This window comes from Mastacembelus armatus, chromosome 4, assembly GCF_900324485.2.
Source record: "Mastacembelus armatus chromosome 4, fMasArm1.2, whole genome shotgun sequence".
Classification (NCBI taxonomy): Eukaryota; Metazoa; Chordata; class Actinopteri; order Synbranchiformes; family Mastacembelidae; genus Mastacembelus; species Mastacembelus armatus.
In genome coordinates this window covers 5408396-5435450 of record NC_046636.1, presented here as the reverse complement: position 1 = coordinate 5435450, position 27055 = coordinate 5408396, and the positions used below count along the sequence as shown (strand labels likewise).

Here is a 27055-nt window from a genome sequence, read left to right as displayed (position 1 = left end):
GTTTGTGTATCTTGGCAGAATGAAATGACATTAGAAATTATTTAATACAGCTCCCTGGCGCCAACAAATATCCAAGAATAATCTCACATTTTGTCAAAATGATGTGATTTGCATTGCAAAGCATCTGTCAGAGGCCTGCTGAATCTGCCAGGGACCTCATCACCTCCACCATAACCAAAATCCACAGAGTTCCTGACTAACAAACAGCTTATAAAAACTAGAGAGGAATTCATATATATATATATATATATATATATATATATATATATATATGCTATTCTAATCAAAACCAGAGTATATTTCTTTCTACATGTTAGACCTTGTCACAAATATATTTGAGTAATATTTGGAATATTTATCTCACCAGCTTCAGAAGTGGGTACAGCACTTGTAGGGAAAGTACAAGGTAAGCAAGAGGAAATGGAACACTTTGCCATTCTTTTTAATTAGTTGAAACCTATTCAAGCTTTGCAGGCTTCTGGTTTATGAAATGCTGTTTAACTAAAATATTATTCATCTGGAAGCTCAGTAAGCTATGGTGCACAATACTGAGCATTTTTTATTGTGTCTAAAGGGATATTGGTTACCATTCATAAAACCACACCTTCACAGGGAGATAGCTTGAGACAACCTGAAAGACAAAAGAGGCAATAAACCTGTAGACACAGATCCAATCTGATACAGGCAGTAGAAGGAGCGACTAAATTGGGAGGCTCTTGTACTCCTGTTATTGCAGCTCGGGTATCTCATCTCCGGGCGTAAAGGGAGCCTGTGAATCTCATGCCAGTCAGAAAGACAATGGATCAAAGGGGGTGAGACAGGAAGAAAGGGGGGTACGGTAGGGTTACCCTTGCTCAACCTTCCTCTAGTGATGCTTAGATGTTGCCTACCTGAGAAAATGATGAAAGGAATAGGAAGCATTGAGAATAGGAGGAAGGTGAGAGAAGGAGAAAAGAGAAATAAAGGGGGAAGGGGCATCCCCTTTAAGGGTATGAGAGGTTCATTGTGTACATGACAATGCTGTGTCTGCATTATTTAAGAGCCCTCTTTAACCAGAGCCTGAAACAGACCAAATCAATAACGCAGAGATACAAAGCATTTCAGGGCAATGTAACTGCTCCCTGTGCAGAGTTGAGGATCATGGTGAAAAACAGTGGGGTTAAAATTATGCAGCAAAGAGATAAACTGCTGTGTCTGGGTCAGGGATCAACTGTCTTGCATTGATTTCGCCTAAAACCATATTTTTAAAAAGAACATTGATCGTGGACTATGTGCTCGTGTGATATGGCACATGCTTTGATTATTGACAGCCCACAGGGTGCTTCATTTGTGTTAGGAAAGTCACCTTAACAAGGAATTCACATCATTTTGCAGGTGAATCACACATGCATTAGGAAAGTAAACAACAAAAAAATAGGTCCACGGGAAAGATTAATTATCTTATGAAGTTTAAACCTAATATTTTGCACCAGGTCAGTTTGACCTGACATCACTGACATCCGACATCTTGATTGGTCTTCATCTCTGATCATGAGACCATGACACTCTTGTCAGATTTCATTACTTTCTTTTCATATTCTCTTTGAGCACAGTAACCAAGACTTGCAGCAAGTATGACAGCAGCAGTGCACCATGATTGACTTTGATTGCGTCATGAAAGCCTCAGAGGGCTTCATAATCTGTACAATGAAAAATATAAGTGTACTACTGCAGTCATGATTTACGCTGGCCACTCTGTAAAGGACAGTTATGACATTTTCACTGGGGATGAGTTGATATTACTTGTACGATTAGAACATACGCTTGTTTTATGAGGAGACTGTTCTCCTTAAAAACAAAAACCCACAGATCTGAAAAAGGTTGTTTTGACTTGTAGTTATGTTTTATTGTTAATCAACATATACTGGTCATGTGTGGCAGATTCTTCTATCACATGCCCCAAAATAACATTAACGTTCAAGTGACAAAGACCTCTAGTGGTTGTTATACAAAAAAACTGCATAGGGAAGAGGTCAGGGCTACATTGCTGATAGGGTTAGGGTTAGTGTCAGTATTCAGATATTTAAGAGTTAGGGGTTAAAGTTATGCAGACATTACTGTATTCAATACATTAATAAAAACAATCATGACAAAGTAAAAAGGTGGTTACTAGTGAAAAAGGAAGACTGTAATAAAAAGCAAGCAAGTTAGAAGAAAAAGATGGAAGGATCAAACAAAGGAGGGATAAAGGACAATATGGACTGAAGGGCAGAAGGAGAAGTTGAAGCCAACAGCACAAAGTGTCAGCTCAAATGGGCCATGAGGGGCCGGCTTCTGGCTCCTGGAGGATTTTCTTCAGGTCATCAAGCATCACATCATGGAGACGAAAATGTCACTATGGTCACGGCCATAGCCACAGACCCACCCAGAGACAGACGCAGCCAAAAAGTCTAGTCCTCATCTAGTGCTCTTTCATTCTCCTTATCTCTCCTCATTTTTTCTGTCTGACTGGTGTGAATGCTCTAAGCATTAGTCCCATTAGCACAACTGGACTGACTGACTTTACATACTGTAAGCTATGTAATCATTTATAGCAAAGCAGTAACCTATTTATGCCCCTGTTAAAACCTCTAGTGTTCAAAAGCCAGAATACCTCTTCACTCAGATTGCATCTGACTGTTCACATCACTCTCAGCCACACATGTGGAAAAAATACCCTGGAAAGATAAATCAGGTACACTCTGTGAAGCATCATCTCTTCACTGCCCTGTCACCAGGTCTGGACCACCCCTGCGTTTGCCCTTTAACAGCCTGTACATCATACATTGTGAGTGTGGTTTGTGAAGTTATTTTACCCCTAGAACAACTAACTAAAACCTACAGTGTCTAACATGTTGATATTCAAAGTGCATTTGTTCAATCTTAACTGGCTTGACAACCTCAAATACTCTTTAACCTCCCTCTTAAACCTCCCTTGAAAAAACTGTCAGCTTAATGGCTCCTGCTTTAAGCTGATAACTGCAACAGTGTCTCCTACTTTGTGGAAGTAGGTAGATAAAGGTACAAAATCCTTTGTGTAAAGGCACTGTGAAGCATACCCCAGTGTATATTTTTTTATTTCTCTCTTTGAAGTGAATTGACATTCAGCTCAGGATTTTTGTCTGAAAGTGCACCCTGCCTCCTAGCTCCTGTTTTCTTTCTCTAAACTGCAGCACATTACATAAAGTTGAGAAGACCTCTTGTCCTTGAGTGCAACTTACCAGTTATCTGTCTTTTGTTTTTTGTTTGAGTTGCTATACAAGTTGATTGAGGGTGCCAGTCATAGAAAGAAAGGCAGATGGAAGAGGACACTGTGGAAGGCCGAATACTGGGAGCCAAGGAATCTGTCAAACTCCATCTCTGCTACGAAAATAGGAGTAGATGGCCATGACTCTCAGAAGAACCGCAGGATGTAGAAGGGAGTGCAGGCAAGAGGACGTGTGATGGGAATGCCAGAGCACCATGTCACTGCTGATGACAGTCAATTTGCCTGAGAGTCAAGGGGCTTTGAGAGGTGCACTCCACTGCAGACAGCAGCAGGGCTGATGGTATTAATAAGGGGGTACTTACCTGTTCTCCATGAGCATTCTGAATAAGACCATGCATGTCCAAACCATTATGCACCAGGGAACAGCAGCCATTCAGTCTTCCATCCACTTGTGGACCGTTCTCACCTGAAACTTCTAATTAGTTGTGGTTTGTATAAACGTGTTTATGTTTTTCTGACAAGGTAACAAGAAGTAGTAGTCTTTAAATGAATGAGTATGTTGTCAGCAGAGATGCTTACAGTCAGTTTATGGAAGTTCAACTCAAGTCTCAAGTGTCGTGGTTGCAATGATGTGCAGCCTGCAAAGCTCTACAAAGATGCTAACAAGCTAACATTAGCTAGTGTCGACTGACTGACCTGTCCGGGTCAACAGGTGCCTGATAAAATGACATGTGCTCGATCCAGCGTCTTTTATTTTTACACTGCACACCTTACATGTTGTCCTTCGTCTGTTTACGCGTAGTATGACGTCACACAATAAGCAAATTTAATAACAAACTGGACCGCACTTACCGGGACGGTTGCCATGTTCACGACACTAATTCAATTTACTGCAGTTTACCTGTGGCAAGGTGACTACCAACAGAGGGCAGCAATACGCTTTGGCTGCATCTATTCTGCCACTTATTTACCAGAAGAAGAAAATAATAAGCTTTTTACGTGAAATTTACGTGAATGCGCTAAAAATAAAATTAATATATAAACATTGTTCACAAGTCCTAAACATCGAGTCTGAGTCGAGTCTCAAGTCTTTTGAGGACGAGTCTTTTGAAGTCAAGTCTCAAGTTACTGTGTGTGCGACTTCACTGTGACTCGAGTCTTAAGTCCAAGTCCCAGACTCGAGTTCCTTTTTCTGGTTGTCAGTATCAAAAGCAGCAGCAATATAATCTTACAGTCCTACAGAGAGTTTCTGTGAAGTGATAGACACAATAGAAGAAACAGTGTGTGTGTGTTTAAATAAGCATATGGTATGAGAGAGCCCCGGGCCCTGGAGCCCCTGGCGACAGTTTCTTTAGATGTAACCTTCCTTGCTTCCTTTGTGTGCCTCCTTAGACACACACAGGCTCACTGTGACCGCTGCTGTTCAGCTGACCGTGAAGAGTTTTACTAAGAGAGAATAATGCTACAGCTTCTGCAGTTTCTTTTTGAGTGTTAATCGGAGCATTCACAGAAGTGACAGGCACCATTAAACTTTACTCCAGAAACATTGTAAATATTAGATTCATCCAAGATGTCTTTTAAAGGCACTCAGAGACCTATAAATGATTTCATATGGCTTGATTACCATAATCCTTTTTGCTCCTCTGTCTGCAAACTGTGGCACAGCTCCAGACTAAAACTGCAGTATTACTGCAGTGATTGTACTGTATTTTGTGGTTCAGCTGGAACTGTCTCCTACACTACATCTTTGATATCTGATCTTTGAGCCCATTATGGGAATATCCAGAAATCTCCTGCAGGACACTTTTAGCTATGGCTACGTCTAAGATCAAGACCAAAGATAACTGGCTGTGGTATATAACATGCAGTGTGAAAAACAATATATAGAAATTGTAGAAATGACTTAAACTGAACCTGTAGGTGCTGCAGTGGATAAACCAGCAAAGTTAGATGTGTCATGATCTATATAATCTCTGAGGGTCTACAGCAGGATCATGAGTTGTGTAGTGTTGGGTGTTGACTAACTGACATGTGCATCCCTGTGCAGTTTTGGATGGTGACATGACAGAAATCACAGATGAGTTGTAGCCTGAAAAAAAATTGCCTGGATGTCATTACAGCATCCAACCAGTAGGGAGCACACTTTTCATACCATCTCAACAGAGTCTGCAAGCATCAGTTGATTTTGTACACAGCATCACCAGGACGTGAGTGCAGTGTAACTTCAAAAGCCAATGAAGTTGTATGCCAGACCAGGGCACGTACAACAACTATTACTGATGATAAAAAATAAATAATATTCATTTTAAAAGGCAAAAATTAAAACAACTTCCTCGCAGTTAACTGAAGCTAAAACCCCTTATCTAAACAACTTTTACTAAGTGGGAATGTTTATGTATTTTAATGGTTTGATTATTCAGTTTTAGGCCCAGAAATGGTGACACTACAAACATCAAGAGACCCATTAAATCACTGAATTATTTAACGGTGTAATGAATAAATATGAGTGTGGAGATGACTCCTAGGTGATATGAAAATATAATTTCCCCCCTTTTCGCTCTGTCTCATTTCTGCACCAGCCTGCTTCTCCCCAAGGCGCGTCCGTAATTAGTCCATATTGTGTAAGTCTGATAAAACATAGAGCTCACACATATAGGCCTATACACGCTCACAGGCACATAACTCCACTATGTTTTAAAGTAAGTCTTGCCTGCATGGTGTCTCATATAGCAGCCATATCATAATAAGCCTCATTATTGTTAGCTGTGGTTGTAATTTTCAAATACATTTTATAATCATTTTCTTAGGGATTTCACAATGAAATCAGTGAATCGAATTAAACGTCTTTGACTCGCATTTTCTTTAATATTTTTACGTTGTCTCGCCCCAATAAATGTGATCTTTCGCTGTAAAATAACGCTTGTGATTCAGATAAGTGGGTCTGGCAAGATCCCAAATTTGTGTTGAAAGATGAGGAAAAACTTTGAAGGTGGGCAGGGCAGGGCAGGGCAGGTATAGGACTTTATAAGGGGAGGGAGTTGCTTTCCCAAATCTTTGCTCAGGGTGTCCCGTGCCAGGAGCTCGGCATTGTGGCCCGGTCTACTGTCCGCTCGTTCTTGGAAACGGCGTCAGAGGGCAGCTGAGAGAGGCTTAATATTTCAATTCGTCTGGTGGTAGGCTGCAAAGTTTCCACCCTGAAAACGCTGTCATGTAGGATCAGACTGAAGCGGGATGCCACACCTCACGGTTTGGTGCTAACAATTAGTTTCCTGTGAAGTTGTGATGTACAACCTCGTTGAAGCCCGGGATCATTCTCTTAATGCGTCGTTTTAGTTTCTATCTGAAGGCAGCTGGTTTATTTACATTAGGAGAATCTATTGCAGCCGTCGGTTAAAATGCGTGTGTAAAACACCAGTGTGCTTTCGTGGCTCACCTGATTAACAAGGGCAGAGAACTTTTGAAATACAGAGAACTGAGAATATTTGTTTTACAATAATTTTGCTTCACAAGTAATTGTGATCTGTTGTATCTTTGGTTCCTGTTGAATCTTGTGCGTAAAGGTTTGCTCACCGTTAGGAGCAACAGAAAGCATTAAAAACGTCATTCTGGTGCTACTGGCCATAGATGTCCTCTCTGCTGAAAGGAGGCCTACACACCACAGCAAAACTTAATGTTCTCAAATCTGAAGAAGCCATTGACGTGACAAGTCGTGACGGATGCGCCAGGGCGCACGGTCGCCCCGGGAACGGAGGCCAGAATAAAGTGGTCCTGTCTCCAGAACGCCAGCAGCAGACGCCACGCAAGATGACACGGAGCCCCAAATGCGCACGATGTCGTAACCACGGCGTGGTTTCTTGTTTGAAAGGCCACAAACGCTTCTGCCGCTGGAGGGACTGTCGCTGTGCCTGCTGCTTGCTGGTGGTGGAGAGGCAGCGCATCATGGCAGCACAGGTCGCGTTGAGGCGGCAGCAAGCTGCTGAGGTACAGTAAGAACATACAGGGGCAGCTTAGTGGTGAAAAAATATTGGGACATAGACGGATGGGTGAACCATCACTTTCACTTTCACAGACAAACAACAAAGAATATAAAAGAGTTGTGGGTCAAAATGTGTGTACTGTGGAACAATTAATAAATAACAAAAGTGGCAGGTAATTGAAGACTGAAGGTCAGGATGTTTATTTTATACTAGATAAGTTTCTTTAGCTGTCCATGTAGTCATTTTCTGACGTAAAAAACGCAACTGGTGACTATCTTATAGGAAAGTTTGATTTACATTGACCTAATAAAAGGTGCAGAAATACAATAGCCTGTAGGAAAATGTTTGTTTTTGTATTTATTTTATACTCAAGAACGTTTTAATTCAAAGTAAATCAACTCTGAGTAAAGTTTTAGCAGGTATGTTGTAATATGGCTTTTAGGTGTTGCTGTAAACACTGAGCTGTAAAGTTGGTTTTAAACTCTTTATTCACAAAGTTTTATTGTGATCAAGAGATACACAGTGTGACTTACCAACAAAATGCAGTCAAACCAGTCATTACACATACAAAGTGTCATATCTTGTAAATCCTTATGATGATGGATAGTCTCTAATTTAAGTGTATTTCATAACAAGGTGTATATTACTGAAAAGCAGTCTGCTTTTATAACTGAAGGCAAAATATGGGATTTTTAATTATAAAATGTTAACAGTGGAGAGCCTTGGGGGACAGACAGTATAATATAATAATGTCCAAATGTCTAATTCCTGTTCCCATGTCTCCCCCAGGGTAAAAAAGGGGTCAGGTGTGCAGCTCCGTTGCGGAGGACAGCATATCAGCGTTACAACAGAGCAGCAGAGCCGAGCATCCTGGCTAAAAGCATCCTGCAGGGTAAAGTTTAATTAACATCTCCTTTTCTCATTAACATGCCTGTTTTCTCCAAGACTGTGACACAGAGTACTTTTTTCTGTTGGTAGATCTGATAAAACGTTTAAAGTTGCCTTTCAAATTTTGTTTTTCATGCATTGAATCAATCACAATTCATGCAAGATCACAAACAAATCAACAGTATATTGTTATTCAATGCTGACAAAACAAAACTGAATTCTATACTCAGACCAGAAATCATATAGAAAGTCACTTACACACAGTTAAATAAAACTGCAGAAATGAGAGAAATTATTTGTTGAACTTTGCTAATGATATTAATGCACTGGAAGGTAACAAGTCTGTCTTAAGACAAAGTCCATCTTTATCACGAAAAAAAAAAATCTATGCTAAGACTAAAATGTGTAGTTCTCGTGTTAGTCACCATGTCCCAACATGAGTATATTGTGTATACAAATATACTGAGTACACATATAGGCAGTACTGTAATTGCACCTGAATTTACAGGGCCTCCTTGGGCTGACACTGGCTGTGCTTTTTCTTGGATGTCATTACCCAGCATTAGACATACTCATTTATCTAAACAAACCTGATTATTGTGTCTCCATTATTTCACAACAACATGCAATTGCTGTAATATATAGTGTTTATTAATACCTGCTGGCTTGCAGTCAAAGCCTCGTGAAAGCTGTGTCTTTATAGCCCTCTCAGCTGCCTTGTGTTCTCAGTAAAGTAAAACTGATACAGCTAACCAACCGCATAATTAAATAGTACACAACAAAGTACTCAGACATAAACACGACATTAATTGGTTGGAACAACTTCATAATCCATAAATAAGTCAATACATAATAGCGGCATGTGGCTTTGCTCCCATATTCAGGGTTAAAACCAATGGTACCACTGGAGGATGACACCTCCTGCTGGTCTAAGCAGGCACAACGTGGCCAAACACACTTCACATGCCCCTCCATCAGCGCCCGGATGAGGAAGAGGCGAGCCTTTGCAGACAAGGAGCTGGAGAACGTGATGCTGGAACATGAGCTGAGACAGAGAGAGCTGCACAGCGAATCTTCCTTCTCCTGCTCTGGTCTCATCCCTGTGCTTCAGCCTCCACCCCTGCCTGTCTCCCCCACCCTCCACTGCTGCCCTTTTAACAAGGATCCTAGCACTGCAGGGACATCCACCTATGTGCCTCTGTATAAATATAAGCCTTTATATGAGTGTGATTTTCAGTTTTCTCAGTTTTTGCACCTGAAAAACAGGTCTCCCACAGAAGGTGACTATAACGTCTTGTTATGCCGAAGCTCAGAGCAAACCAGGGAGGATAAGGAAGTGCAGAACTGTGAAAAGACAGACCAACAAGAGCTGATACCTCTACCATCACAACAAAGACTTAGTCATCACAGCAGCACCTTGTCAGGTCCAGACCCTGTCAAATCCCCTTCAAAACCAAGAGAAACAATGGACTCAAATAGAACGTCAGCCATCACATGCTCTATTTTTGGATCAGATCTAGGTATCCTGGGCGGACCAGATGTCAGAGCACCAAGTAAGACTTTTGATCCCAGACCTCTGACATCTAAGGGCTGGAGTGCAGACAGCTCTGCCGCCCAGGCAGGTCCTCATGTTGACTCTGTCAAGAGCCCTCATGGCAGTTCAGTCAGGACTCCAACTGTGAGGCCATTACCTTTCTCTGTAGAGGCTCTGTTGAGGGCCTGACAGCAAACGGAAAGTGGCATAGTGAACTTTGTTTATGTGCAGACTAAGAATTGATGTTGAGTGTATAAATACAGTATAAAAATACTGCACTATATTACATGTTTTAAAACAGTTTTCCTGACAAGGGCTGGTTGCTTTGTGGCAATAGATAAAATATTTAAAAACACAGAACATAAATCGCTGTTTGTTCGTTTTTCATATTTCTTTTATAAAAATGTATTTGACTATATTTTAACTATCATTAAAATATAACAATGAAAAACGTACATGTACTACAACACTGTATTTTTATTTACTTCCCTGCATTAAGAACATTTTGTACAAATACATGCTTAAAAAATGTTATCCTTTTTGTTTGCTTCCCTGTCAACATTGTGGTGAAAATGTACGTTCACCCTCTTATGGCACCCATATTTTATTCTCTTTTCCTGCAAAAGAACTATACAGTTTATCCATAAAGCAAAGTTGATGAAAAAGTCAAATACTGTTTGAACTTGTGCCCATTTCTTACTTTGTGCTTTGATTTTCAAATCAAAGTTTAGATGTGGCTGGCTGATCTCTGAGGTGCTCTAGGTGTTGCAGTGGGCTGCTGCTCAGAAGTCTCTTTTTAACTAATAAAAAAACTGAACAATGAAAGAAGGAACATGAGGTGAAGCAGGTGGTTCGTCAAAGGGAGCAATGAATTTTGAAAAATGTTCCATAATAGCAGAGAAAGGGAAGCAAAACCATCTCTCTCTGGTATTTCTAAATCTGCTGTCTCCCTTTTGAGAATGAGAAATATGTATATATTATTTATTGGTATTTCAGAAGCCCTATTGTTTTTCAAATGTGAGGCATTTTGTCAGTGTCGTCGATCAATGTGACTGTATAACTTAAAACCTGCTGGTCATATGGCACACTGTTTAATCTTTCACACAGTATCATTTCATCAGGGAAGATGGAAAATATTCACCAAAGAGTGAATCGGAGGGTACCAGCGTTGCCTAGGCGACATTGTTCTTTGTTGTATGTTGAGCCCGACTCAGGCCAAGTTTGTTAGAACATGCATTTGATTTATATCCACCTTTTCTCTACTTCTGGTGTTTTCGTTCTGTGCTGTAATCTCACTGAGATGGAGGTCAGATACTTTTGACAACTCTGGACCTTGTGGCGTCAACACTGAGGTGATAGTGCACAGCTCCGTGTCTTTGTTTGTAAGTATCTACCAGCATATCAGAGTGGCTTCTCCCCATCTTTTCACAGACAGACAGAGGGGGAGTACGGCACAAAGGAAGATGAGCCTCTGGGCTTGAAAGAACTGAATATGTGCCATTGTGTTTTATTGTACAGTATCTGCACCAATTTTACAATATTAAAACCTTTTTCATGCAGAGATTACGAATTGCCATTTTCACCACGATGATAAAACGATAAGCATCAATCACAAAGGGGTGATAATGACTTCTGTGAAGAATAACATAGAGGATATAAATCAATTTTTCCCCAGGCAAAGCTTGGGGAAAAGCCTATCCAGTCATGTTTCATTTCAGAGTATCATTAGTTGAGGTGCGGTGCCTTTATCAATAGAAACAGGCAGATCAGCTTTATTGTTCTGTGTTCTTTGGAGAAAAATGTATTTAATCTGCAATCACCAGTTTAACATTTTCCTTTGTAGGCAAGCAGAATGTGTGTGGGGGGGTAATGGATTCATGCCAGTTTGCTGAGAAAGCAGTTTCAACAGGTTGAAACATGTTTTTGGATTTGTAAAAGCCCCAACCCTTCTCCTTCCCCACCCTTTAGCCTTTTGTTGCCCACCTCTGGTGCTCCTGCTGTTCATTTTCTGGTTGTGCCTCATTTCCATTTTGGCTGGATTGATTTCACTCTGTTCAGTGTAGAAAAGTTTTGCTTTGGCGTTGCCCTGTAACTCTAATCTTAATATTTTCATCATACAGACTCTATCAGCGGCAGCAGTGACAGGAAAGATGGGATAGAATAAAAGAGCTGGAAAGAGCTCTTGGCTGGGAGAGATAGCCCAAGTGCTCCAAATCCTTCAAAACTCTTTTTGTTCACCTCCACCCTGTTATTTCAAACTAGGAGGTCCTCTTTTCCTCTCTCCCTCCTTACATAACCAAGCATTACAGTCCTTACACATGGATCATAGCCCTCTTTCTGCCCCTCATATTACAACTGCTTAGTACAGAACTATAAGAATTATCTCTGTTTCCATATTGCCTTCACTTCGTTAACCATCACACAGTGTTTACACTAGTGTACTGGGAGTTTTTCACAGGACTCTGACCTCACTTCAAGACCTGCTATGATCAGTTAACTCTCCCCTTGGACAGATCATCAGCAACATTTAGTATCAGGGTTCAGTGGAAAGCCTTTGATCATCCTGCCAGCTTCCCTCATTACAACATGAGAGAACGCCAAGATGGTATGTCTTGGTGTGGCAAGGTCATATCCCTTGGCACTTTTAACAGAGCTGCTATCTGAATTTAGACGGGTTGTTAAGGGATGTTTTACTTGCAGGAAACAGAGAAATTCTTCACGTTGAAAAGGATCCTGCTTCTGAATTTGAAAAGCTTGCCTGCCCAAATGATTTCTTAAATGATTATCTGTTAGCATTCTCAGAATAGGTGCAGTTGAACTGAGGAAGAGTTGTGTTGCAAGGACAAATTTTCACTGGTATTTTATTTGAACACAAAGAGCATAACAAAAACAAAAGTCATGTTGTTCAAAGACTCTGAAAATGTTTACATCCTTCTCATTTGCACTCAAATGTTGGGATGAGGCCTTTTTTGTAGATAAGGGACAAGTAATAAATTTAATTTTAAGTCCATAAATAGTGGGAGGGAGGGAGGATTGATTCTGTTTAACAGTGATGGAGTTCAGGGTGGTATCCAATCCAATCCAAGATCATCCACGTATATTACACAATTGAATGTTCCAGTATGTGAACCTGTTGTGGTCTGGGGGTGTGTCTGGTGAGATGCAGGTAACCAGCTACAATTGGTTGGTTTGAATGATTGTTTAGGTTGATCCTGGTCGGTGATTGGTTCCCTAATGGAAGCCACTGACCTGTTTCTACCCTGAGAAATGTAGAATTAGTAGTTTTTTTATGTTAAGAACCTAGAAAATTGATGGGTGTTTAGGATTATTTATTTATTTTTGACTGCTGCAGGCTATAGTGCACTGTAATAGTAATAATTTACGTCCCTTGTTCTTTTTCGACTTACACAAGAGAGAGATAAATTCACCTTCCCCAAGGACAAATATTTGAATTTCCTGCATGTTTTTTTTATTTGTTAAGACTACTATCTTGGGTGTGCTGATGGATGTTATCATTACACTCCAGGCAGCATTCTCTGTATTTATTTCACCAAGTATCTGCAACATTGCGTATCTGGGTTCAGGGCAGAGCGTTTGATCTGTCTGCCAACTTGCTATGCAGTTTGGAGTCTCTCCTGTCCCACCCTGCCCTGCAACAGCCCTGCATGCTCTCTGGTGTTTGGTAGCCATGTCTGACTAAGACATACTGGTGTAAGGTTTCGCTACAGCTGTGTGTGGGTATGTGTGTGTGTGTGTGTGAGTGTATGGTTGAGACATGGGAATAGCAATCTCTCTTTCATTTGTGGATCCAGGCCAGTAATAAAAGCATCTTTGGTACGGCATTGCCTCAGTTGGCACACAGTTGTTTCAGTGCCATACAATGACCTCTCAAAATAAAAGGATAAGTATATAACAGTTGAAAATTGCTGCTCAGGCATGACTAGGTACAGCTTGAGTCAAACCATAAAAAGATGTGGTTTCACGTCTTCTTGAAGTGCCAATCTTTAATCATATAGGCCCCTCTAGCCAATGATGTAATTTATTTAGAGACTCAAAAACAGTCCCAGAAAGGATTTATCAAGTTTTGTCCAAACTCTACAGTAATGTTTGATAAATGCGTGTGTTATAAATTTTAACCTTCAGTGATCAAATCAGTGAAAGTCTCGAAAACAGATATATGTCACTCCAAGTGTCAGATCTGTGGTGCTAAGACCTAAAATATCTTATAAGAGGGATGGATGGACAGACACACATACAAACAAGACACAATCAATAAATCATATCACCAGACAACCTAGATAAATCTGTCTGAGCAGTACAGACAAATTCCATGCAGTGCAGGCCAGATGGTGCTCCCAAGTCAAGGGCATCTGTGTCTTCACTGATGATGAAAATAAAGTAGAATGTTATTTACAGATAACACACATTATAGTTTCCCATTGTATTTCTGCTTCATTAACAGTTCAGAACATAGTCAGACAATGTGGGAAACTATTTTAACTATTTTAAATAACTATTTTAATTATGGGTTTGTGAAAGTTTGAAGCTATATGACATTAAATTATACAGACATTATTAGGTTTGTATTGGACAAGTTTTCAGTCTAAATTTTGATCCATTCTCTAACATACTGAGTTATTTTCAGGTAGTGTACTCTATCCCAGACCCATCAAGGCCATCAGAGTTAAAAAACAAGTCTTTAATAGTGAACAAGTGTTTGGTCTGCCCTCTGACAGAAACATTCCTGTAGCTGCATTCTGCTCTGACCACCACCACCCTTCATATCCTACCAGAAGAACAAACACACCAGCTCTTGCTTTAAAAGACAGCCCTGTGTGTAACTGAACCTACCGTGGTTGGGCTAGAAATTTCACAGCTTTAAAAACATCTTTGAAACACACAGTATAGAGTTCTCCCCTGCACCTTCCCACTTACCCCCATCCTGTACTATCTGGGATTTTCCATACCCCAGTGTGTGTATGTACAGTATTTGTGAGTTTGCATGTTTGCAGAGCTGCCCTGTCGCTATTCCAGCAGCCTTGGGGATGACCGAGGGTGCCCACGGCCGCAGCTGTGTGGCGATCCAGTTACCATCACATGGTGCCTCTTGGCTGCTGAAGAACTACCTCTGCAATATTAGAAACCAAAGCAGACCACAAGACCGCACTTTCTCTCACCTCCCTCTCACTAGTTGTCTGTCCTTGCAGAAAACATTATACTGTTGAAGTGATTTTGAGCAGTTCCAAAAAACCTTAAAATCCTGTGTAATTGTGTAATCTCTGTCGTACATCCAAATGTTGTGTTACTGGGGCCTGGTACTGATCTTCTCATCTGTTAAACACGTGCTGCGCTTTTTAGCTGTTTCTTCTCATTAACATGCATCTATTCCTCCCATCACTGCAGAGAATAAGGTACTTTTGTTGATGTGGAAGCAAACAATGACAGGGGAATATAGGAATAGCCTAATAATCTGTTTAATCAGATGTAATTATTTAGCACATAAAGACATTGTATTACCCATTTATCAGTGTCAGCAGTTTCCTTGGAGGTATTAAAAAGCTTCTAGCTTCACAAAGCTTTAGCATAACCTTAACTGCTCTGTACTTCAGTCTCAGGGGCTTCACCTATTATAAGCTAAAATCAGCATATGCCAGGCAAGTTCAGGAACTTCACAGACCGAGGGTGGCAGCAATAACATTAATGCAAAAACAGCCCAGGCTGCCTGACCATTAAAGCAGTATTTACCCAGCTTGGTTTGGATTTTATTCTATAGAAAACTCTGCAAACCCAAACTCAAACAAGCCCCTTGGCCACATTCTGACTCGTAGTAATCTGATCCACTCTGATGTTATTCATGCCCTGATCTGTACACCCCCCATATTCTAACATATTGGCACCTTATTGCAAGTGACTGATTATCTCTGAGGCCTTAAAAGGAAGGGACAGTGGAGTTTAATGACATCTAAAACCCTGTTTTGATGTCAGGTTCACAGACCTTTAAGAATAACAGCTGGCATAGACAGAGTGCTGGGAGGGAGTCGTGTGCGTTCAAGGAAAAGTGTGGGCAATTTGAGATGGGGTGATAGCAGGAACCCTGAAGCTTACTATAACCCATAAATATGATACAACCTGCCAAGATCAGCAGAGTGTTTTAAAGCATTTTACTTTCCCTTTTAGTCAACAGAGATTATGCTCACAGACAAATCCCTCAAACACACCAGTGCCAAAACTAAGAGATTAAAAACACACAGGGAATAGAGGGTGACATACAATTAAGTGTAATAGGCTTTACAACATAAATAGTGTCAGTAAAAATATGTTATTAAACATCTCAGGTGTCAAAGGAGCACATGTTCAAGCACTTTATAAGGAACAAAGCATCTATTTCAGGTTGATGTTTTGACTGGTGGTGACATGGATGGGGGATGAGGCAACGCCTGACACCGCGTCTGTGTCTTTGCTCAGCTCCCTCACTGCTGGGTGGGAAGTATTTTCTCTCCTTTAAAATGAAGCATTTCCCCAAATTCAGATTTGTGTCCTGCTTTTGACAGGACCTTGACTGATCCTGATCTTGACTCCCTGGGTCCTTCTGAGCCAAACATGTCCCATTTATAAATTCTCTGAACGAACTCAGTGGGATAACATTCATATAAAACATCTTCTACTCTAATACAGAGCAATTAGACCAGATGAGCATAATGTTGAATAGATACTAAAATATGGATTCAAACTGAAACATTTCTGGCACTTTGCTAGTTTGCGAAGTGTTTCAGTGCTGAATATGAATTGCCAATCCAACTACAATCACTGTAGTTAAGTTGGAAATTTATGTTCAAAGGACAGGCTGCAGTTCAGAGCCTACTTCAGTTTACGTAGAATTATAACTCCTGAACTGTGTACCCATAATATGAACTAAGTGTTAAAATTGGATGCAGTGAGTTCAGTATACATATAATATATGATGATGGGGATGACAGAGGACCAAACAGAGACCGTTCCTCATACTCTTGAGTGCTTGGCTGCAGTCAACTGTAGTGTAAGGCTACACAGTTTGTAGCTCGCTTTGCTTCAGTGGGCTATCCACTTCCAGCTCACATGATGCTATGAATTGCAAATCTAAGTTTAACGTAAGTTTCATGAATTACTCTTGGTAAATAGGTTTCAGTGTAAGATGAGCCAATTCAAACAAGCAATTGATGGAAAATGAAGCACTCGCATAATTGAAAAAAATTGGACGTGCTGAAACTTAAAAGAGGAGCATGTTCCAATACAATAAACAAACTGAAAATCATTCTTTTTACATTCATAAAGGATCATCAGCCCATGTGATCAGAAAGACTGACGAATGCAACTATATGCTGAACTACCTTTAAAACATTTTACACATGAATTTCAGTATACTCATCACAAGAAGTACTACTGCTCAGGCTGTCTACTGATGTATAATGTGATGTTAAATGCAGCTTGTAAAAGATAACTATTTACCCTGCTGATTTAATTGTTATCCTTTGTGGGACTACATAATTTGTCAAATAATGGAAATACAAGGAAAGGTTTTTATTTTATATATAAACAAAGGGCTGCATTTCATAGCATCAAATAACTTAAAAAAATACAAATTCATGATTAAAAATAACACCAAACCAAAATATTTAAACTCACAACAGCAAATTACAGAGAAACTAAATTAGTGTTATTCACAATGATGGCGCCCTCCTCATTTAAAACCTTAATGCCTGTGGAAAATGCAGCCATTTCTCAAGTGAAATTGAATGGAAAGGTGAGCAGATTTCCAGGGCAGAGAGTTCGGAGTGGAAGACAGCAGCATCTGTACCGGTAGAATTGTGGATTTCCACAAACACAGTTCAAGTGTGTTTGAGCGAGATTGTTATGAGTACGATTATCTAAGCATAACTCTGGCTTTCTTGTTTTTCACTCTTTCTCAAGACACACATACACCAACACATACACACAGAGAGAACGTTTCTCTCTAAGATAATAATAGAAATGGAGCAGTGTGGAAACAGAAGCTCTTTTTAACCAGCCAGCGCCATGTCAATATTACTCTTTCCCCTCAATGATCACACACATCTATGTCTCTATTTCCTTCAGTTCCTTAACCCAACACACACAACACATTCACACAAACGCACACTATGTCTTTCTTTCATATTGCCATTAAGTTAGAGTCCAACACACTCTCTAACACACCTGACTGCTGCCTTCTCCAGCCATTCTGCCCCTTTGCCACTGATGGATTTTTCCCCCAAAATATTTGCTCTGTAACATAAGCAAGTCTGTCTTGTGTTTTTACTTCAAACAAAGCTATTAATCACCTTAATCGCCCTCAATTAACCCCCTACACCAGATGCTCACTCTGCACGTCATACCAGAAACCGCTCACTCATGCAGTCACCTCTGCCAAACAGGTGATGAATCACCACCACAAGGCAATCTCTGCCACAGGCTAATTCACATAATATCTCAGCTTCAGATGACAAAACATTAGCTGCAGGGTAACAGTGGAAATAGTTATAGGGAAGCTAATTGAGAACAGCGGTACAAAAAGTGGAAGAAAGAGGAAGAAACCCAAATCCGTATGAGTGCACACGCAGAAAAGCTGTGCTTAATATCTGCTCCCTGGAGTACAAGACAAAACAGGTGAGAGTGCAGCATTAAAAAAAATGTATTTTCAAATTCTTGAAGACAGTTCCAATATTTACTGTCCCACAAGTGGATTTTTTTGTCTTTCAGGAAGGCAGCATGTTCATGGGTGCTTGCGTGAATCACTGGGGAGATGATTCAGGTTTGCAGTAAAATCCTCTCTGTTTTGAATGGGAAGATGGGAAAATATGCATATAATATTATGATTTAGATTTTCCAAATGCCATTTTTTTCAGTTTGACTTAAAAAATGTAATAGATCTTAAAATAATCAATCTTTCTAAAGCTGAATTTGTCCAATAAAAGATGTCAGGATAACCAGCTTTTTTTATTAGAGATTAACAATGTTTCCTGGGTGAGCTTTTATCCTTGTACAGCCTATTGCTCACTGGGCTACTCGCACTGGGTCTACAGCCAAATGCTTGATATCCAAGATGGAGGCATGTTCCTTTGAACAGTTTGTGGCTGTCCTTCATTATATCCTTGCAGGAGCTGGATCACAGCACATGATGCCAACCATGGTTGTTGACAACAAGTAGAACAAGTGCAGATTTAATCAGGCACACTTGTAGCAGTCACTGAGTGATATCTACTACATCATATGGTGTTGTCTTTCTTTGTGAAACATGATGGGGAATTAAAAATGGCTGGATAAGTTGTTGGGTCTCATCATACTGCAACTGCTGAGGACAAAACATGAAATAAATGGTCAGGAGAGAAGGCGACAGGACCAACAATTCACAATTGGAATTAGTTAAAGAATTTCACATTGATTTAAACATGATTCTATCACTCTGATGTAATCATTAGTTTCTGAACATCGGCTGTTCTCTGATCTTTGATCACTGACCAAACATATTTTTAGCATTTTTGGGAGTAACTAGGTTCAGTTGGACTGAGCGACTAGAAAAAGCAGTTTGGCAACTTGAGCTGACATGAATTTTAAACAATGGACAGGGAAAACAAAGCCCCAAGTAATATCTCAATAGATTGAATGTGATATTAGAAAGGTTAGAAGTTAATTTCCCCACCCACTCACCTACCGCATATTAGAAATGTTGAACACTTAGAAGACTTTGAATCCATGCCCACCTGTCCCAACGGGGATTTAAACCATCTGTCATAACAGGAAGACTATAAATACTAACTCAACTCTGTGACTAAATAAAAGAACTGGAAAACCCTGCCCAGTCTCCCTAGGTGTTGTATTCATAGCTGATGATTCTGTACCACATGATTTATATGCAATCCAACAATCCCTGCCAATGCACGAAGCTGAGTATCCCATATGTAGAAAGCCCACCAACAAACAATTATATTATATGTTGCCCACAATATTTCACCATGTTTAGCTAAGTTATTTTAGTTGCACAGACTAAACCATGCTGTAGTTGCATGTGTAATAAGAATACATAATGAGGAAGAAAGCAAGCCTTCAACATACAACATTAGCACAGAGCAGTTTTGTAGAATCATTAATTTTCAGCGTTCTTGCTGCGGAGTGCGTTGCATTTCAAATTCAAATCCAATTTCATTTGTTGTCAAAACAATTTAAGGGACATCAATCAACAGACCGATTCCAAACACGACTGTCTACTAAAAGAAGGTATAAGCTTTATTTTATTATATGGGCTCAGATAGTTTAAACTGCTTGTATATTTAGTCCTGACATGCTGTGAAAACAGGTTAAAGGCCCTAACAACACAATGAACAATGTCTTAAATGAGTATCATTGTAGTGTGTGCTTGAGAAAGGCTGTAACAATACTAGACCTGTCAAAAAGCCAGCTGGGGATATACATTCCAAAAATTACAAGACATTTCTTTAAGTGCAATTCAAAATGGGGTCAGTCTCTGTCCAACTGAAATTGATGTAAATTTAAGGTGGCCTAAATTGGCCTGAAATTGCAGTGTATGGTCACCACTATTTTCTAACAATCCATCAAACTAATGTGTCGACCAGGAAAATACCCAAAGTTGAACAGAAAAGCTTCAGTCACCTCAGATTAAGAGCATATTTGTAGACAGTGGCTACACTGTTACAGGCAAAAAGAAAGAAACAAAACAGACTGAGAAACAGCAGTGGAAGGGTTTAGTCGTATGTTTCTCTTTGCTACGTAAGAGCTTTTTACAGTGGGGCAGTGAAGGCTTGGAGGCCCTCGGACTATCATTTATCAATCATCACACAAGGAGGGAAAACCCTTCCTTCCCATTTCGAGTTTCCATTTAAAGAAGTTAAGTTCCTGAGCACTAAATCACTCTAGTGAGTCTCCGACACCCGAGTGAGAGTGATCGGCAAATGAATGAATGGCGGGAATTAGGTTGCTGTTAACTCGTGGAGCTGAATCACTGACAGACAAATGAGAAAACACAGCGGTGACAGCGCTGACAAATGGGACTACTTTCCCCTCAGAAAATGAGAGTGTTATAGTTTGTGGATGGATGAGTGACAAAAATAAGACTGACGTTAACAAGTCCTGTTAAACTTTCAGAAGCTCCATGCACCACCAAAACCACAGCCCTCAGAGTGACTTGAAAATTATATTGCATCAAAATGTAGTTTTGAAAGAAAATGTTGAATCACTAGACCTACTTTGAAACATTTTTTAATTCATTTCAGATTTTTCTTATGGTTAATGGAAGCAAATATGTTATACTGGCACACTCAGACTTGTAGAGACCTAATTTGATCTGTGGTGTGATGAAATGATACATAAACATTTACCGCGCTGATTCATCACTGAAAGAAAGGCCAGACACCTCAAACACCCTTAAACCAAATAATCTTTAAAGAGCAATAATTTGTGAGACATTTAAAACAAATATTACAAATATTATTTAAAACAATCGAGAGAGAGAGAGAGAGAGAGAGAGAGAGAGAGAGACAGACAGACAGACAGACAGACTCATGAGACAGATGTTATAGACACAGAGTAAAAGACCCTGCAGACAGACAGACAGAAATAAAGAGAATGGAGACAGCAAGGCTGCTGATTGTCAGACTGCGTGTCAGGCTGACGTCTCAACCTCAACTCCTGCTCTTTCTCTTCCATCCCATAATGTGCACATCACCCCCCAAAGTTTTGTAGTAAGAAATGATAATGTTCAAAATGATTGTCGTGTGCTGGAATTCTATTAGATTATAATTGTAGCTGGCAAATCAATCATTTTATGCAGAAAATAATGATTGGGAACTGATAAAGGAAAAAGAGTCTGACTTACTCATTATGTTAAAGAGCATGAAGCAAGATGACAATGAAGATATGTTTCTGAGAGACAAAAGTTAGGATTTTGGTCTGGTGCAACAACAGTAAAAGAGACGTACTGAAGATTAGATTATCTCAAATCTCTGCACAATGTAAGTCTCTTCAATTCAGAAAAATGCGTGTTTTTTGTTGCTTGGTGCCTATCTTCCTGCTTGTTTTGTTTTTAAGAGGCTGATGCTATCCACTTTCTGTGCTCCAGTCTATACTATAACTGTCTCCAGGCTCACAGCTAGATGATGATCAAAGTTGGTGAAGACGCAGAACAGATGCTGTAGAAAGCTGCAGAGAATAGCACACGAAAAAAAAAAACAATAAATTGTATATTATAACTTTAAGTGAATGTTTTTCCCCAGGAAGCTGCGGTGCATGGACATGGGAGCGAGGGAATATTGTTGAATCTAATGAAGAAAGACATTTGTCAGATGAAAAGCACAGAAGCCACCAGCTATTGCTCGGCAGTGATGCATGAATGCAAATTTGTTTGTTGCATGCCTTGAGCTGTGACCTGCAATGCTAATGCACCACAAGTACTCAGTCTTCAGAAACACGGTAATTCATGCACAAAGACGAGTCTACACAAAGTGAAGTTACACACAGACACACACTCTGTTCATGTGCACCTGTGTCAACAGGTGCACATTTATTTTGTTGTGCTGTGGTATTACAGTGAGGCATGACGGCAGTCAAATAGTGACTGCGTTTTTGAGTAAATATGTGTTTTTGGTGCAATAACTTTAATCACTGTAATTAATGAGCTTGCTCCACTGGCAGTGCGTCATGTTGTGGTACCACCTACTGCCATTTAAGTCCAAATGGAACCCATATAACTAATCACACTTCAGTAGGCAAATATACTCATCAGCATAATCAGTATGTGGTGTGCATTTGTGTGTGTATTTGTACTTCTATCTCTGTGAGGACCATTTTGAGCATAATTCTTTCAAAGTGAGGACATTTTGGTGAGGACCAGATGCTGGTCCCCACCATATGAATCACTGAATATCATGGGGATGACTTGGTGAAAGATTAGTGAACAGTTAGGCTTAGCTCAAGGTCAGGGTTAGGGCTAGTGTCACGGTCAGGCAAGCAGTGTTCATGGTTAAAGTTGGTTACGTCTCCAGGAAATGAATATAAGTTAAAGTACAGTCCCTACAAGGAATGAAAACTCACTTGTGTGTGTGTGTGTGTGTGTGTGTGTGTGTGTGTGTGTGTGTGTGTGTGTGTGTGTGTGTGTGTGTGTGTGTGTGTGTGTGTGTGTGTGTGTGTGTGCGTACCATAGATCTGGGACTAAGCTCTCGACAGCTGCCATTTTGGAAAGTGTCACAGCAGCCAGGAGGGAACTGATGATCATCCATGCAGGACAAATCAGGACACTGAAAAAGAAAAAGTAAATCTCACTGGAGACAGCAGCTCCCTGATGAACGCATTTTTTACTGAATGATTGTGCCAATGAGCTGCGCTAATAAACAGGTTTTCTTTTCTAACTCAGAGTGCCTAGGAGTTCTTTTGGGATTCAATGATGAACATTTACTTTTGTTGTTCCCCATGGAGAAATTTGCTCTGGACACATTAGTGCTGCCTGAAATCAATGCACCACAAAATAGTACATCTCAATGTAAAAAATATAATGTAATACAATACACATTCCCTGTGACACGAATTCAGAATTATGGCTTGTGGCTTTTTGTGGTAAATTATTTCACAGTGATTTATTTTCTTTTGTGTGAATTCCATTTATATGTTTTTCATTCCAATGAAAAACATAGATTTTGCTCTAATGGTTTGTGGTTGTTTTGGAGAGTAGTGTGAAAATCCATGACCAGTTTCAAATGAAGACATGACAAATGAAGCAGTCTGCTTTGCTGTAACACACAAGACCCATAAAACCTGTTTTACTTGTGTATTTGTCATTTCCACATCTCCAATATACAGATTTTATTCATTGACAAATGATATCAGATTTGTGATTCTAATTGTACAGCCAGCTAGAAAATAGATTGTAAATTGAAAGATATGGATGCTAGTTGGGATATGAATATATAAATGCATTTGGACTCTATATATATGTTTGATGCACTCTCGGGCACAATTCATCATTTCCATAAGCACAAACACACTCAGATCTAAAGGATATATGAATGTGTGTCTGCTCCCCGGAGAGATTCCCATAGACCCAGCAATCTGTCACATTACTGGCCTTAAGTTACTTAGCAGATAAGAAATTTGAACTTTAATTAATATACTTGCATTACAGAGAAGAAATAAAGTCATTTTAAAGCACCCACAAGCTTCAAAGTTGATCTTACAGTCAGGCTGCGCTATCATGATTTTAAATGTGCTCAACCCACTGAATGATCAGCTGATTATATAAATGCACACAAGCCTGAGACTTAAAGTCACAAAATCACAAAAACTGTGGGAATCAGCCAGTGGTTTATGTTTCTGTTGGTGTCAGAAACAAAAAAAAGTTAGTTTCCCCCAAGATCAATCAGACAGAAATGTGATCTTAATCCTAAAACTTAGTTATATAAGCCATTCATGCTGACAAACTGTAGCTGAATACATTTTCATTACTTGCAGAATAGAAGCTTTTGAATTACTATGCATTTTACTTTCTTTAAGGCAACACTCCTACAAAACAAATTCATATTTTATGAATTTGGTTTCCTGATTATATTTTGGAGGAATCATCGCTGTTTCCCAAACCACAGAGAAGTCATTAGTGGGTCAGGTGGAGGTTAAGGTGAAAAGCTGGTTGTACTGAGCACTGGAATTCACTGTGAGCTCCAACCTCCCATGTTTTGCTAGATGTAGGCTAATAAAGCACAATCATAATTTGAATAAATAATGAAAGTAATTAGTTTCAAATTAATATTGTATAACCAGACAGCTATAGCCACAAACAGGTATGTGTGTAAGTGACAACAGTTGGAGGCAAAGGTTGGAAACCTGCAGAATACTGAACACATTAAGAGCACTAATGAGGAATTCATAAAAATCATGACATGAACTGTGTATCTGCTGAGTATGTAAATCGATTTGAAAGTCAGTGTGAAGTTGTGGACATTAAGAGAGAGTCATATGTTCCTTTCGTGGAACTTTATCAGTGCCCAAGCTGCATTTCATTATCCTTACACCACACAGAAACCAGCCCTAGACCATTTTCAAGAGTCACGTCAGCTACTGCACCTCAACAGCCCTCTCTCCACAGCACACGCAAATTCTCTCTCAGTGTCTATTTTCTGTGTTAAGAGGCCAGTTCTGGCAGAACACATGCCTGGACAAAGAAGACCTCTCCAGCTGAGTGTGTCTGTAAAGTGGAGGTTGTTGCTGTCTGTAACCAGAGCTCTGTGTTTGGCTGGTGAGGACTGACAGACAGCAGAACATCTCCATGTCCCCTGATCCCAGAAAAGAAATGACAGATGAAGAGAATAGAGTTTATTCACTTATTAAATAGCCAACTAAATAAATAATTAAGAATAAACTTGGAATGATGTAACTCTCAATGCCAACCTCCACTTTTATATTTCTCTAACTTTATATATAAAGTACACGCAGTATACAATATGTAAGTAGTGTGTCACTGGTAGCTGCTACTGTGGGAACGTGTGTAATCAGTTTAAGATGAAGCCTATTAGAAGACATAATGTGACTGCTCATAAACAACATTAACTTTTGTTCTATGTCTTAATGCATCCAGCTCACTTTTATTTTCTGACACATTAACATATCGGAGATACACATTAACACCTGCACGCATGCACACATGCTCACACACACACACACACATACGCACACACAAAGTGTACTGGCAAATTTTAATGGGAGAGCTGTAAAAGGATGGACTGTCGAGACACTGCCAGGTGAAAAGTGTGATGATGGGCTGTTGGCAGCAGCTGTTGGCTGAGGACCAGCACTCCATGTAAAGCCATGTAAGCCCGTTAGTTGTGTATACACACTAAGTGCATGTGTGCATATGTGTATGTGTGTATGTGAAGCTATGAATTGTACATGTTCTCCATCTCGGCACTGGAAAGCGCCAGTCAGCAGTTTAGCCGCCGTGGGAGAGCACATGGGAACGCTTAACTAACAGAATGATGGTCCACCTCACTCTTCAGTTCACACACTGAAACACAGACACACATGCAATTCCACTGAAATTTTACCAAACATTATGCAACACAAATACACAGCAAATGTCAGCTAAACTATTTTTCTTTAAGGGTTATTTCTAACGTAGCATGCATCTGGATGAGGATGAAACAAGTTTCCCTGAGCCAGGAGCCATGTGGAAAGAGCTTCTGGCATCAATGTGGAAGGGCGTGTGAAGACGATAGAAGTGGAGAAATGGCTGACCCACATGTCAAGCTAAAGACTAACAGCACCCTCCATCAATCAATCTCTAAACTCTCATAGCGTTGAGCTTTTAAGAGCATTTAAAAAAGAAAATAAGTGAAAAAAGCAATGGCGAACAACACTGCAGGGAACGAATGAGTGAACACAAATTCAAAAACACAATTCCTACAAAAACATTTAACAAATCAGATAAACACAGCATCTAACCTACACTATTAGCACAAAGTAGGAACTCAATCACAGATTCCACATACACCGAACTGTTTTTATTGATTTGTATCAAAAATGCATCAAAATAAACTTCAACATCTCTCTCTGAAGAAGTGAGAAATTGCTGGGGCATAATTGCCTTGACAACAATAAAACTTTTGACAAATATGTCCATTAAATCTTCTTTGAAATACTTACACTGCCTGCTGGAAAAACAATTGGAGTCTTCTCTCTGAATGTCCTCAGTTTCATATGATGGACAAGCATGATTTTGATCGGCTGCTACACAACTGACCTGCTCTGTGAAGGGCTCCAAACACTGTAGTTTTAATGAGCTGTCTGTGTGGGAGTCTATTTGGATTTAATAAACTCATCAATCTCTATCTGCTCTCCCCCAAGCACAGCCAAATCAAAACCTGAACGAATGTGGCTCCAATCTTTCACCTTGCAGACAGACACTCCTATTGATAAATAATCTAATTGAAGAAGAAGAAGAAACTGTTTACTTCTCTTTTTTGATTCTCATGTACCCTCAGGGTTTGGAGTTTAAAATGTTTTTGAGACAGGTAGTGTCTGAACGGTGAAATATGAAAGAAATGATGATAGAGATACAGGGTGACGCTGAGAAATGAAGAGGAATAGAAAATGGAGAAGATGAGAGGAATCAGAGTCAAAGCCAGAGCTACTGGCTGATGTAATGGCAGAAAACTGGAAGTGATGACACCATACCTTAGTGTCTGTCAGTGGACGTCTGACAGCCCCTGCCATTCAAGCAACTCAACAGTAGCCATTAAAAATAGGTCCTGCTCATACACACCTGGAATGGGCACATTTGAAACTAATTTTCCAAACACTAAAGCAGCAGTGATGCAAGCATGTGGAAAGTGTTTCCATTTTGATTTCTTCTGTCTGCTTCATCTCTACAGGCTGCTTCAT

The 27055-nt window shown here is 39.9% G+C and overlaps 1 protein-coding gene across 1 annotated transcript; it reads left to right on the top strand.

Annotated features, from left to right (window-relative positions):
- The first annotated feature begins 6308 nt into the window (after window positions 1–6308).
- On the top strand, window positions 6309–10468 carry dmrt2b (doublesex and mab-3 related transcription factor 2b). The gene is made up of 3 exons (XM_026323584.1): window positions 6309–7207; window positions 7993–8095; window positions 8976–10468. Exons 1-3 carry the CDS (start codon window positions 6851–6853, stop codon window positions 9812–9814), a joined length of 1299 nt encoding a protein of 432 aa, XP_026179369.1. The 5' UTR covers window positions 6309–6850; the 3' UTR covers window positions 9815–10468.
- Window positions 10469–27055: the final 16587 nt, after the last annotated feature.

Bases quoted from the DNA above. Each gene is read 5' to 3' on its own strand.
- dmrt2b (XM_026323584.1), top strand. From the start codon at position 6,851: ATGTCCTCTCTGCTGAAAGGAGGCCTACACACCACAGCAAAACTTAAT. The intron at 7,208-7,992 runs GTACAGTAAGAA...TGTCTCCCCCAG, and splicing joins GGCGGCAGCAAGCTGCTGAG to GGTAAAAAAGGGGTCAGGTG. The intron at 8,096-8,975 runs GTAAAGTTTAAT...TCCCATATTCAG, and splicing joins GGCTAAAAGCATCCTGCAGG to GGTTAAAACCAATGGTACCA.